The 12,133-nt window shown below is 34.9% G+C and overlaps 1 protein-coding gene across 1 annotated transcript in view; it reads left to right on the top strand.

Moving 5' to 3' along the window:
• Positions 1-5,412: 5,412 nt before the first annotated feature.
• LOC128988784 (guanine nucleotide exchange factor DBS-like) overlaps positions 5,413-12,133 on the top strand; it is a 66,743-nt gene continuing 60,022 nt past the window's right edge. The window contains exon 1 of the mRNA XM_054410414.1: positions 5,413-5,596. Coding sequence (XP_054266389.1) covers positions 5,539-5,596 — 58 coding nt within the window. The 5' untranslated portion in view covers positions 5,413-5,538. The remainder of the gene's footprint in view (positions 5,597-12,133) is intronic.

The following is a 12,133-nucleotide window of genomic DNA, read 5'->3' as shown; positions in this document are numbered from 1 at the left end:
TCTTGGAATTTGTATAAAAGATCAAAATTTATTTATTAGTGGTGAAGTTAATACCATTGATGTAAGGAATTACCAATAACAATTTTAAATGAGGAACAACTGACCAAAAATCCACTATCTTAGACATTGATGTGCAACTTCAGAATCCAATAGTCAATGCTACTATTAAAACATGCAAGTAAATATCCTCTAGAAACAACTTCTACGACCTAACTCTTCTAAAATGAGACACAACAAACTTAAAATCCTGATGGACATTAAGTGTTTAAAGTAAAGTGCTATTGTCGGTAAAAATCGTCAAATGGAACGGTCATAAAAGCATTCAGAAATTGGTTTTGAATAGTTCGTGATAATGGGTGTTTCTGTTTCAAATTGGTTTTATGGCTTCAATTCTACATTCACCAGTTCAATCTTGAGAATAATGGTTTTTGGACTCGATCACCATCAGCCCTTATAAAAAACATTCTGATGCATCATAGCAATTCGTTGACATTTACTATTAATAATTGTAGTGATGGTAGGGTCCCGAAATTTCAAATAATCCCGATTATTTTAGATAATCGGGACGGGATTACATTTGAATCGGGATTTTCTTGGGACGGGATTTGATCCAATCATCGGAAATTTGTCCACGTTGCGCCGTTTCCGCTTTCGAGGGAGATACCACCGGTATTCGTCCGGCGGGTGACAATGATTATGTCTCCGCTGTTGCGAGAGATGTTTACTATGGTTCCGCGAACCTAGGAGGCAATGACATCTTTATTGATGTTTATAAACAGTTTATAACAAACATTTCAGCGATTGTTTGCAGAAAGAATCTTTTTCTCTAATAACCAAAGATTTCCTCGTACATTAAGTGCATGAAGGAAATAGAAAAGGGTTACATTTTGACCTCTATTTTTCCTGGACCTGGAATATGCAGGTAAATTACCAACACACTTGGTTGGGATTACAACAGACATGCAGAAATATGATCATTGACTCCTCTCTGGCTTCTTTAGGCACATAAAACAGAGGAACAACATATTGATGATAATTAATTTTATGCAGTTTACAAAATACTTTATTTTGATCTAGGTACTGTACGGCTTGTTGGAATAAATTTATGACATAAAACGTCATTCAATAATAAAACTATTAAATAGCCTAAAAATTGAAAGGAGCAGTTATAGTCTTAGACGCGTGTTTATCACTACCTCACAACACTATCAATACTCACAAAATAAAACATTTAAAAACTAAAGTATGTACAATGTACCAATCTTATTTTAATACATCATTTTAATAGATATTCATCATTGTAACTCAATATTAACCGCCGTCACTTACACTTTTCCCTACATGCCTTGCATTCCACTTTTCCACACTGATTGAGATATAGAATTTCTAGTAGAAACTGTCTGGTCCGTTCTCCTTTTCCCAGTTTATCTCAGTTATCCGAGGCAGCGTCGCGGGATAGACGGTCAATAGAGTCGTACTTTCGATAAAACAAGCGTGTAATAGGCTGACCCGGGCCTGGGAATAAGGCCGAGGGGCATGGACCTGGTGTACAGTGTCAGTGGCAGTTGGCAGTGTTAGCACGGCGCGGACGACGACTAGAGGGCCGTGACGCAAGGTGAGGAGTTTGGCTTATGTGTAGTGATAGTGATATAGCTTTGAGGTGATTCGACAAATTTTGAACCACATTTAGGGTTATAAATTAAAAGGACGGGTATAACACGGTAGCAAACGTTTAAAACGAAATAGTTGAAGAACGATGGGCCATAGGCCTACCTATTTTGAAATTCGGCGATGATTCTAGTGGGGCCTTGCTTGGATACTGTACCGTCACTTCGATTACATCGACATTATTATTACGTCGTGTCATATAAACACCTCTCCCTCTCAAAGTCAATGGCTATACTAATTGTCCTATGTTAAATATAATAATAAATACCCCCGCCGCAGCAAACCTGCAGACTAAGCGAATTTCCATATGTCTGATTGGATTTACACTAAAATGTCTACTTAAAAATTTAACATTTATTTCCTATTTAAATAGAATTATTTTAACAGGTACTTAGGTTTGCTGCATCAGGGAGGGTAAAACTTTTTTTGTAAAATGTTAATAGTTAGTAAGAAATAAAAACATTTTCCAAATTTGATCAAAATATGTTCATAAACAAGCAAACTACAACAGTTTACTTATTCTCCATAAGAATAACATGGGAATTTAAAATTTACATTTTTTTGGAATTTTCTCCGTAACCATTAGGCGCATAGTAACACTTCAATATACTAAATTATTAGTTTTTTTAAGCTCTACAAAATGGTTTGAAAAGATTTTGCAAAATTTTATTTTTTTTGGGTCAAAAATGGGAAAAACCTATTTTTACCCCATAAAACCCCCCGTAAACCCCCGTTCCCATAGTCCGATCATGCTGGTTCGCGAACTCGTTCGAGTTTATCCCGCCTTACACCTTCAAACCAAATTTTATCAAAATCGGACAAAAATTACTCAAGTTATCGTGCGGATGGACACATATATATATATATATATATATATATATATATATATAGATATATAAAAATTTGAACGAATGGTGTTTTTGGCCTCTGGGGACATCAAAATGAAAAAGTAAATCGGTCCCGGGTCTAGGTCTTACCATGAGACCTACGGTAATAGCTACTTCCCTATAGGGAAATTCGCTAATAAGAATAATATGAATGTAAGTATTTTTATGAAAAATGTTGAAAATCGTATCATATTTGCATATTAGTTCCAACAAGTAAAATGCTAACCCAGAGGTTTTATTGCGCACTGCATAATTAAAATACTTTATTTGCATTTTATTTTAGCCTATTGCATTTCAAACGGTTTGCTAATCATAAATCATTGCACCACTTGCAATCGTGTCTAGAAGCACGAAATTCGTAAAAATTATGCAATAAAACATCTTTGGAGTAATTAATTGTGCATTTGTGCGTGGCCTGAAAGAATTTAATTAACATAAATGAATGACCTTATGTTATGGCCAAGTTCATGATCCTTTTAGTGCAAAATTCCAACCAGTCAATTCCAATTGATCAGTTGTTCCGTACATTCGGAACAAACACAGACATACTGTAACTGTACAGGATCACGAACCCATTCTATATTATAACTAGCTGACCCAGCGAACTTCGTATCGCCTAAGTTATAGGTTTCCCCTAAGACAGACCGATGGAAAGAAAGTACCGTTACGTTTAATTTTCAAGATGATCTCGTTCGCATCGCTCAATCACGTCCTGGTTGAAGTTCGTTCGCTACGCTCACTCACCTTTGGGTTGGAGCTCGTTCGCTACGCTCACTCACCTTTGGGTTGGAGCTCGTTCGCTAAGCTCACTCACCTTTAGGTTGGAGCTCGTTCGCTGCGCTCACTTGCCTTCAGGTTGGCTCGTTCGCTACGCTCACTCGCCTCCAGGTTGAAGTTCGTTCGCTACGCTCACTCACCTTTTGGTTGCAAATTAGCTGTTGTCATAAAAAATGTAAAAGAAATAATAGTGCTGCACCCTGTTGGTAATCCTTGTAACTTTAATGCTATTTAATTGAAACAGCTGTTAAGATTCATTAATTCCATTTCTCATAAGGTTAACATGGGAAACTCCAGAGCCACTGGGGCGGAGCCCTTTTAAGAATTTCGAAACGGGAAATAGTTTACTTCCTATTCGCATACCTACAGAATTTACACACCAAATTTCATAACGATCGGTGAAGTCGTTCCGGAGGAGTTTGCAGACAAACACTGTGACACGAGAATTTTATATATTAGAAGAGATTGTAGAAATCCAGCGATTTAAATACTTCACGAATTTTAAGTAATGAAAATCTAACCGACACTTAATTTTAAGGTGCTGCAGATTTCTTGGCCGCAGAAACACTCGGAATATAACACACTGATTGCCATATGATATGAATCACATACAACAACATAGGCCTATTAGAAAAATATAATAGTTTTACGATTTGGCAGATACCGATTTAAGTAGGGCTATGCTATAACTGAGAGGAGCAAAACTGTGTTTTAATACAAATGGTTTTTTTAAGAACTTCTGTCCAAGTATGGATAAGGGAATAATTTGATTTGTTGATACAGTAGTAATGGTAGTAATCAAGTAACCTCCATTACCATTTTTCCGCACTTTATTACTTTGAGGTTATGTTGTGATTGTGATCAGCTGACCAGCAGACAATACGTCATCGGAGATATTGACGTGGGAGGGCTGGTACGCCTGCGTGTAAGATTCAGCATGGCTGTCGTGTAGTAATGTTGGTAGTGGTAGTGCCGGTGGTGCGAGTTCTTACGTTTTTGCATAGTTTGAAACCACTGAGTAATCATTAGTCATAACAAACGGTTGTGTTGATTTATTTTTTATTTGTTTCACAACCCAATGCTATACACATCTCGGTTGTAAATTAAAATTGTAACAGGTAGCTGATTAATTATTTTGAAAATTGATTAAGTGTGGACTTGTTGAACTAGGTTTGATACCTTATTCTTATGATTTTAACATCATTATTTTTGTTTAATTGTAAGTACCTAAGTGGTGTTATCTTTTAATTATAACTAATTTCTTATTATCAGTACTCTGTTCTGTTATGTGATGGTCTACATTGGATTAAACATAAATTTGGTTGGAAAACATACAACCTAGAGAAAAGATTATTTATTGTTTATTTGAATTTTCTGATGAACAATAACATTTATGCGCCTGATTCTTCCATGCTTTAGGTATTGCTTATAGACCTATATTGTAGTACAGCAGCTAAAACGGTTAACAACTCCAACATGCCTCCCAGGACAACACAATTTGTAGCCTATTTGTAATATATGTTTATGGTAGGTGCAGTAGACTATCTAGGATAGGGTTTTTGGGGATGGGCTGTATTATTTATTTTTTTTATATATAATTTTACAGTTGGATGTTTTTGGAAAATAAAAAAATTGAACTGAAGTAGTGGCTAGCGGGAGCGTTTAAGGTACCACAAGGTTTTATCAGAAATTAAATAAACCAATCATCTAAAAATTATTTTTGAATCTGATTACTGATATCAGAAAAATTAAGCAAACTAATATGTTTTTTTATGATTAAACATCTAGGTAAAAACCAGTTGAATAAAATGTTATCAATCGATAATTGTTTCACAATAAGAACGAGGAGTTATTTTTCCTTAAAGACCTTTTAGCTCTTAAGTTAGTTCACCTTTTACCCTTGGTTTATCTTTTTTTATTGTCATCCTTTAGTTACAGTACTAACAACAGCTACCGTAATCTAACAATGCATACATAAATGTTATTGTACAAAACTTAAATTATTGTTTTTCAATAATTGTTCTCGAGATAAATCTATAACGATGAACTTTGTTCAGGGACTTAATTATTCAAACTGCACCTCATACATGGTTTATTACTTATTAGAAGAAAAATGTTCATTGATAGGGGAAGTGATGATAAAAGAACAGTGGAGTGATTAAGTGATGAAGTGATTCTCAAGTGATGTGTAAGTGATCAAGTGAAAATGGAAGGTCCGGATCAGCGGAGCAGTCAAGTTTCTCTAGCAGATGAGGCCACTCCAGGTCAGTAAAGCCTGGACACATAATGCACTCATCTTCCTAAAGCTATATATAGTCTTTTTCCCCACCTCTCCCATTCAAGGAATTGTTTGTTTATAGATTTAGAGAATATATACAAGTTCTTTATTTAAAAGTTATATTACACTTTTCCTAATTTAGTTTTGTTTGTCTTAACACCTTAAATTTAGTAATTAATAATTGTTCCCCTCAACTTGCACAGGGTGAGCACACAGTGAAAATTAAGTTGAATAATGGAGATAATCGAGTGGCTGTCTTCAAAGGACTAGCACTTGATACCACATTTCTGCTTTTGTCTTACCCCACCAGCTACGTTTTCTAGAGTTTTCCACGAGAGGGGGAGGGGATTAATCACTACTTTTCTTAAAACCGATAAATTCAAGCAATTTTCAAACTAAAAAGTTCTAAAATATACCCAGACAGCACACTTTATCCCAGGGACATCCCATAGTAGTCCCATATGTCCTGAGAATGTCTCGGGATATGTGCGCTATCCTCAGGATATCCCGCAAAATCCCGGGACGAGTACGAAATCCACAGGATATCCTACAATATACCGTAATGTCCCGGGATTTGTAAGTTAACCTCAGGATATCCTGCAAAGTCCCGGGATATGTACGAATGCCATAGGATATCCCAGAATGTCCCATGACATCCCGGGACATGTACAAAATCCACTGGATATCCTGTAATGTCCCGTAATGTCCCGGTAACAAACTGAAGAAAAAAAATACTACCACTGATGAAATGTACAGTATATCTAAATTTAAATGTTCAACAAGGCCAATATATAATAATTTGTTTTTTTCACTAGTGCTTTCAGAAACTTGGTTTCCATCTTCAGGGTGTTTACACTAGTACAAAAAGTAAATATTTACTTAATAAATTAATTTTAAACAAAGTTAAAACAGATGATTTAAAGGATATTGGAAAAATAAAAAATAATATTAGAAAAATTAATCTTTTGAATTTTGGATATGTTACAGTGTTGTTCTTGATGTAATTATTTTCAGTAATTCCGAATTTATAATTGGGCCGTCTTCATTATTTAACAAATAATTTTGGTCTGTTTTTTTTTCTAAAAATAAGATTCCCACGCATTAAGATGTTGAGGTTTTATAATTTATTTTAAAAGTTTAAGGTTTCCCAGATTGAAAATATGTATCTTGTTAATACTATGGCTAGCAAGGGTTGACTTTACTTTACTGACATATTACTACCACTGAGTTCAGGAAAACTAGAGTTCTATCATAGTTGTGTGGAATGTGAATTTAATTCTAACTTTAAATTAATAAAACAACGAAAAACTAATTTTAATCATATAACAATCAATTATTACAGTGCTAATCTAATGGTGATTAAATAATCTATATTCAAATACCAGTATCCTCTCCAACTACCAGAAAAAAAATTCAACTACTTGAGGCCTAAACAGATTAACAGAATCATATATAGCCTATACTGTAGTATCAAAAATATTTTAAGTATTGCGACCATTGCAACTGTCGGCTACTCTTTAATCACTTGAAAACACCCATAATCAACAAGCGCAGATAGCTCAGGAGGTAAGGTAAGAGGCTCACAAGGCTTCTAACTTTACCAGGTACCAGGTTCGAAACCCGTCTGGGCCAAAAACTTTATTCTCGTTTTTTTCTTCAAAATTTGTGTTTATTAACTATTTAATCAATTTACTAAACTTATAATTAAACTTTTCATACTAAATCTATATTATTTTGTGTTTTTTATGTTCAGGCCCAGACCACACTTTATCCCAGGGACATCCCATAGTAGTCCCATATGTCCTGAGAATGTCCTGAGGACTACCCTGGGATGACCTCGGATGTCCCACGGATATGCGTGTGAGCTTATCCGTAGGACATCCCCGGGCGGGGACATTAGGCATTCCTGTGGATATCCTGTGATATCCCAAGTTGCCCATAGGACCACTATGGGATATCTTGCATATCCTGTCGCAATATCCGTGGGATGTCCTGAGGAGAAAGTGTGCTGTCTGGGTATGTAACAACACCTCCAAAGCTACACAAATAGAATATGAAAGCCCATCATCTAAGTCAACTCAGGGCAGGGTTTTACTATTTTACTTGAAAAAATGATTTAATTAAGTCTCCTGAAACTGAAACAAAAGGTGTTTTCTTAAAATTAAGCTAAATATTTTTGAGGAATGTATTTCTTCCCGATTAAAAAAATATTCTAAAAGAGCTGTTGCGTGTTTTACTGAAAATAAAAACTTCAGAGTTGTGTATTTTTACTTTTGTAACCATAACACTATGGTCAATTGAGTAAAGTACAATGTATTAAAGTAAAGTGGGTATTAAATTTATATTTCTAATATGGATAATATCTTATGTGTTGTTGGTCTCAAAATCTAAAGTGAGTAGGAATGTAAGGCACCACATACCGTTGGCCCGGCCTGAACAGTCGACGCCGGCCGGCCGATCGTTACGTGTATGGGGTCATCGTCCGGCCGCCGGCCCACCAAATTGGCCGGACGACGACTGATGAGAATCCCATCTAAACTATCGCCTTCAGGCCGATCAGCATGTGTATGGGGTCGCCGGCAGGCCACAGGAAAGGCCAAAAGTAGTAGCATTATTTTGATTTACATTCATTTTTAGGTTAGGCAAGGTCCAAGGTCATTGATATAACCTAACTTTATTTTCTGCTCAGTCTTTGTATTGTGCCATATATCGAGTGTTTTATATTGTTCAGTGACAGTGACAATCTAAATTCTTCCAATAAATTGACATCGGTTGGCAGGGGCGTCGTCTTGGGGGGGGGTAGGGGGGGGAGCCTCCCCCCCCTAGAATCCTGGAAAGAGAAAAGTTGGGAATTTCCTTGCCACGAGTTGGGACAGTTGGGAAATCAGATACAAGAAAAATATATTTTTAAACTAAATAAAATTTAAAAATATTTGCAAAAATCCATCAAAGATCAAAATTTCTTTGACTTGGACGAATAAACTTGATGTTTCTTTGATTTAATTTAACTTTGATTAAACTAGGCTAAACCATGGCTAAACACGCCTTATTTTAAGAAATCGTTAACCAATTAGCGGTATAGTTTGTTGGAATTTCGTTTACGAGAAATTTTGTTCCTTATTGGACGTATGTTGGCTACCTTGATCCTGTCCTGTGTTGATGATTTTCTGAATGGTTCGTCTGCGAAACTGCGAGTTTGAATTTTGAAAGTGCAAGCGGCGTAGCTCTTCAGTTCAATTATGTTGTTTGTTAGTGTTTACAAGAAGTTCAAAAATATTTTTCATGTCAGTCAAATAAACTATATTTTATACCTTTTTTTGTAGTATTTGGAGCAGGCTTACTGACAGGAGTACTTGCTAATAGGTAGATTAAAATAACATTAAAGATAGGTTTTGTATATCGGTATTGCCTTTAAAACTCTAATTTTTAATAACCTAAATGAAATATTTATTCTCTGAATATTATCTAAAAAATCTACAAAAGTGATTTATCATTCCTAATTAAGAATTTACAAAAATGAATCAACTAATCACTCTGAAACAGATCTACATAGACAATAGACAAAACATAACCTAAAATTTGATGTTTGACTTTCACGTTTGAGTTTGATTTTTGTCCAAGTTCTAGTTTGATGAAGATGAAGGTTAACATTTTTATTGTATGTATAAGTTTATTATCAACCAAGTTGAACGTTTTTATTTTATACAAGTCTTATTTTAGGTTTATTCTTTTCTAGACTAGAATAATATTATTCACAACACTGATAATAATATTTCATCATTACAAACTTGTTTAGGCCTAGTTGTAAGTTTTATGAAAATTAAAGTGTTGATCTTAATATCAACTTCTAAAAGTATTGTAATTTCATTATTTTGTAATAAAATATTGTTTTTCTATACTAATTTGTACTAGGCTTATTTTATATCCCTAAAATTGTGCACTGCTACCACAATGGTTTGTAAAGTTTTTTGGATTTGAAACAATACTTATTCAAGTTTTTGAAGTCATAAAACTTCATTATGAATTGGTAGAAGTTTTAGACGTTTTTTGAATTGAGTAATTTTGTATACATGTAAAACTAGCTATGTTTTGTTAATGCAAGTTAATAAATACTGAATTGAGTGTGACTGCAGTGTAGTATAATAATTTGTAGATTTTTAAAAATAGTACAGAAATTGATTTTTTTTATAAAAAATAGTTGGGAAATCTATGTTAAGCAGTTGGGAAATTTGAGGCTTCTCCCCCCCCTAGAATTTAACCAAGCAACGCCACTGTCGGTTGGTGCTGTTCTGTTAAGCCCCTCTTTATGCCACAACCCCCTCCTCTTCCACTTTTTCCTTTTCTGCAGTGCTGCTAAAATCGTAGCATACGCGTAAACTCAAAACGTAAACTGACTGCACACTTGCCGCTAGGCGGGTAAGATTCAGTCCGGCCGGCAGGCAAATCGTTGCGTGTATGGGGACCATCCTTTCACAGGCCAAACTGCCGGCCGATCGTTACGTGTGTTTGGGGGGCCTAATTTGAGTTGGCCTATACATAATTTTTAAGGTCTTCACTAGAGAAATAAGTACATTCACACTAACTCAACTGAAAAAGGTTTGCAAATATGTACTTAAGTGGGGTATACACGGTCAACTTGAGTTTTGAGCGATTGGAGTTGGATCAACTACAGTTGAATTTAACTAATAGTTGACGATTGTGTTTACACAGCTAGCATGGTTGAAATCAACTAACTTTAGAAAAAACTACTTTCAAAAACCATGTTGGAAGATTGCAATATTTTCCAATTATGTGTACAATAGCTATTGCAGGAAGTATATGCCACATTTTAGCAAGAATTCTTCAATTTGGCAAGAAAAATGTCAACAATCAACTTGAAATAAAAATATCAAAGTCATTCATTCTGAGTTGACTGTCAACTTGAGTTAATCAACTTTAATTCAACTATAGTGTTTAACGCTTCATTTTACTTGCAACATTCAACTTAAAACAACAGGTTGCTCAACTCAAGTTGACCCATGTAAAACCGCACTTTAATATCAATCAAGATATGCTCTGTTTTAATTTTTAAAGGTGAAATTTTATAAGTTTGGATGTCAAACATACATGTCCATTTATAGTTCTGGTCAGTTAGAAGTGATGTGAATTAAGATTACACTAGGTCTATTAGATATCAGACTCGTGTTAGTAACTATGCAACATATTGATCCCACTCTATTGACAATTGATTTAACACAGCTATAGTTATCAGGAGTTTACAGTTAATAGTCCGATTGTTACTCCGCGGTGTTTCAGAAGAATCAACCATCATCAATAGCTAGCTGTTAAGATCAAGGTAAGTTACAAACATAAATTAAATAGGTATAAGAAGGCTCGCGGGTTGCATGTGATATGAGCCCAGCAGATAAATTGCAGCCCTCATCACATAACCATTGGGATAAATTTTATTTCCTTGCACTCCCAAGTCCCAACAAAAACCTAAAACCTCTTTACTTGCGCACCTGGGCCTGGGCCCTATCAAAGAAGCCCGTAAAAGGATTTTAAAATTAATTGTCTCGTCTGTTGTGTTTGTTTTTCGCTGGTTTGATTCCAAGCGAGATTGATTATGGACAAAAAAAAACATAAATAAAATCATTAGCCTACTTGGGAACCTACACTATCAAATCGAAGTTGGCTGACTCCGGTCAAACAATCATACTAAGCAATAGTCTGAAATCCTTTCAAACTGACTAAGAAGAAATTTTCCTTAAAAATTACCTTTGCCGTGACCCTAACGAAGGAAGGAAGGATTGCACTTGCACGTGCCATATCCTATTTTTTACACATACAGTTTTTGTGTCTTTGTCAAGTATGCGCTTTTTCAGTGAAAACTGTGTCTGTGTAAAAAGTAAAACAAAGCCATCAACACTAAAATTGAATATGGCCATACTCAAACATAGTGTTTAAAGAAGTACTGTAAACATGCAAAAACGTGAACAACTTAGTAACATTACATTTAAAAATACCCCCGCTGCAGCAAACCGGGTACTGACCTGCAGACTAAGTGAATTTCCATTAACCTGATTAGATTTACACTAAAATGCCTCCATAAAAATATCACATTTATTCCCTATTTAAATAGAATTAGTTTAACGAGTACTTAGGTTTGCTGCAACAGGGAGGGTAAAAGTGTTTGTTTTTTTTATGTTAATAGTTTAGTCAGAAATGAAAGTATTTTCCAAATTCAATCAAAATATGTTCATAAACAAGCAAACTACAACAGTTGACTTAAAATAACATGGGAATTTTTAATTTACAATTTTTTGGAATTTTCTCTGTAACCATTAGGCGCACAACAACGCTTCAATGTACTAAATTATTTGTTTTTTAAGCTCTACAAAATGGTTTGGGAATAAATTGTAAAATTTTGTGTTTTTAGGGTCAAAAATGGGAAAAACCTATTTTTACCCCTTAAAACCCCGTTCCTATGGTCAGATTATGCTGGATCGCGAACTTGTTCAAATAAACGTAGGTTTAAACGTTT

Source organism: Macrosteles quadrilineatus, unplaced genomic scaffold (assembly GCF_028750875.1).
Source record: "Macrosteles quadrilineatus isolate MER2022 unplaced genomic scaffold, UCM_ALF_1.0 Scaffold_3__2_contigs__length_128488019, whole genome shotgun sequence".
NCBI lineage: Eukaryota > Metazoa > Arthropoda > Insecta > Hemiptera > Cicadellidae > Macrosteles > Macrosteles quadrilineatus.
Note: the sequence above shows the minus strand (reverse complement) of the source record. Positions and strands in the feature narration are given on the sequence as shown.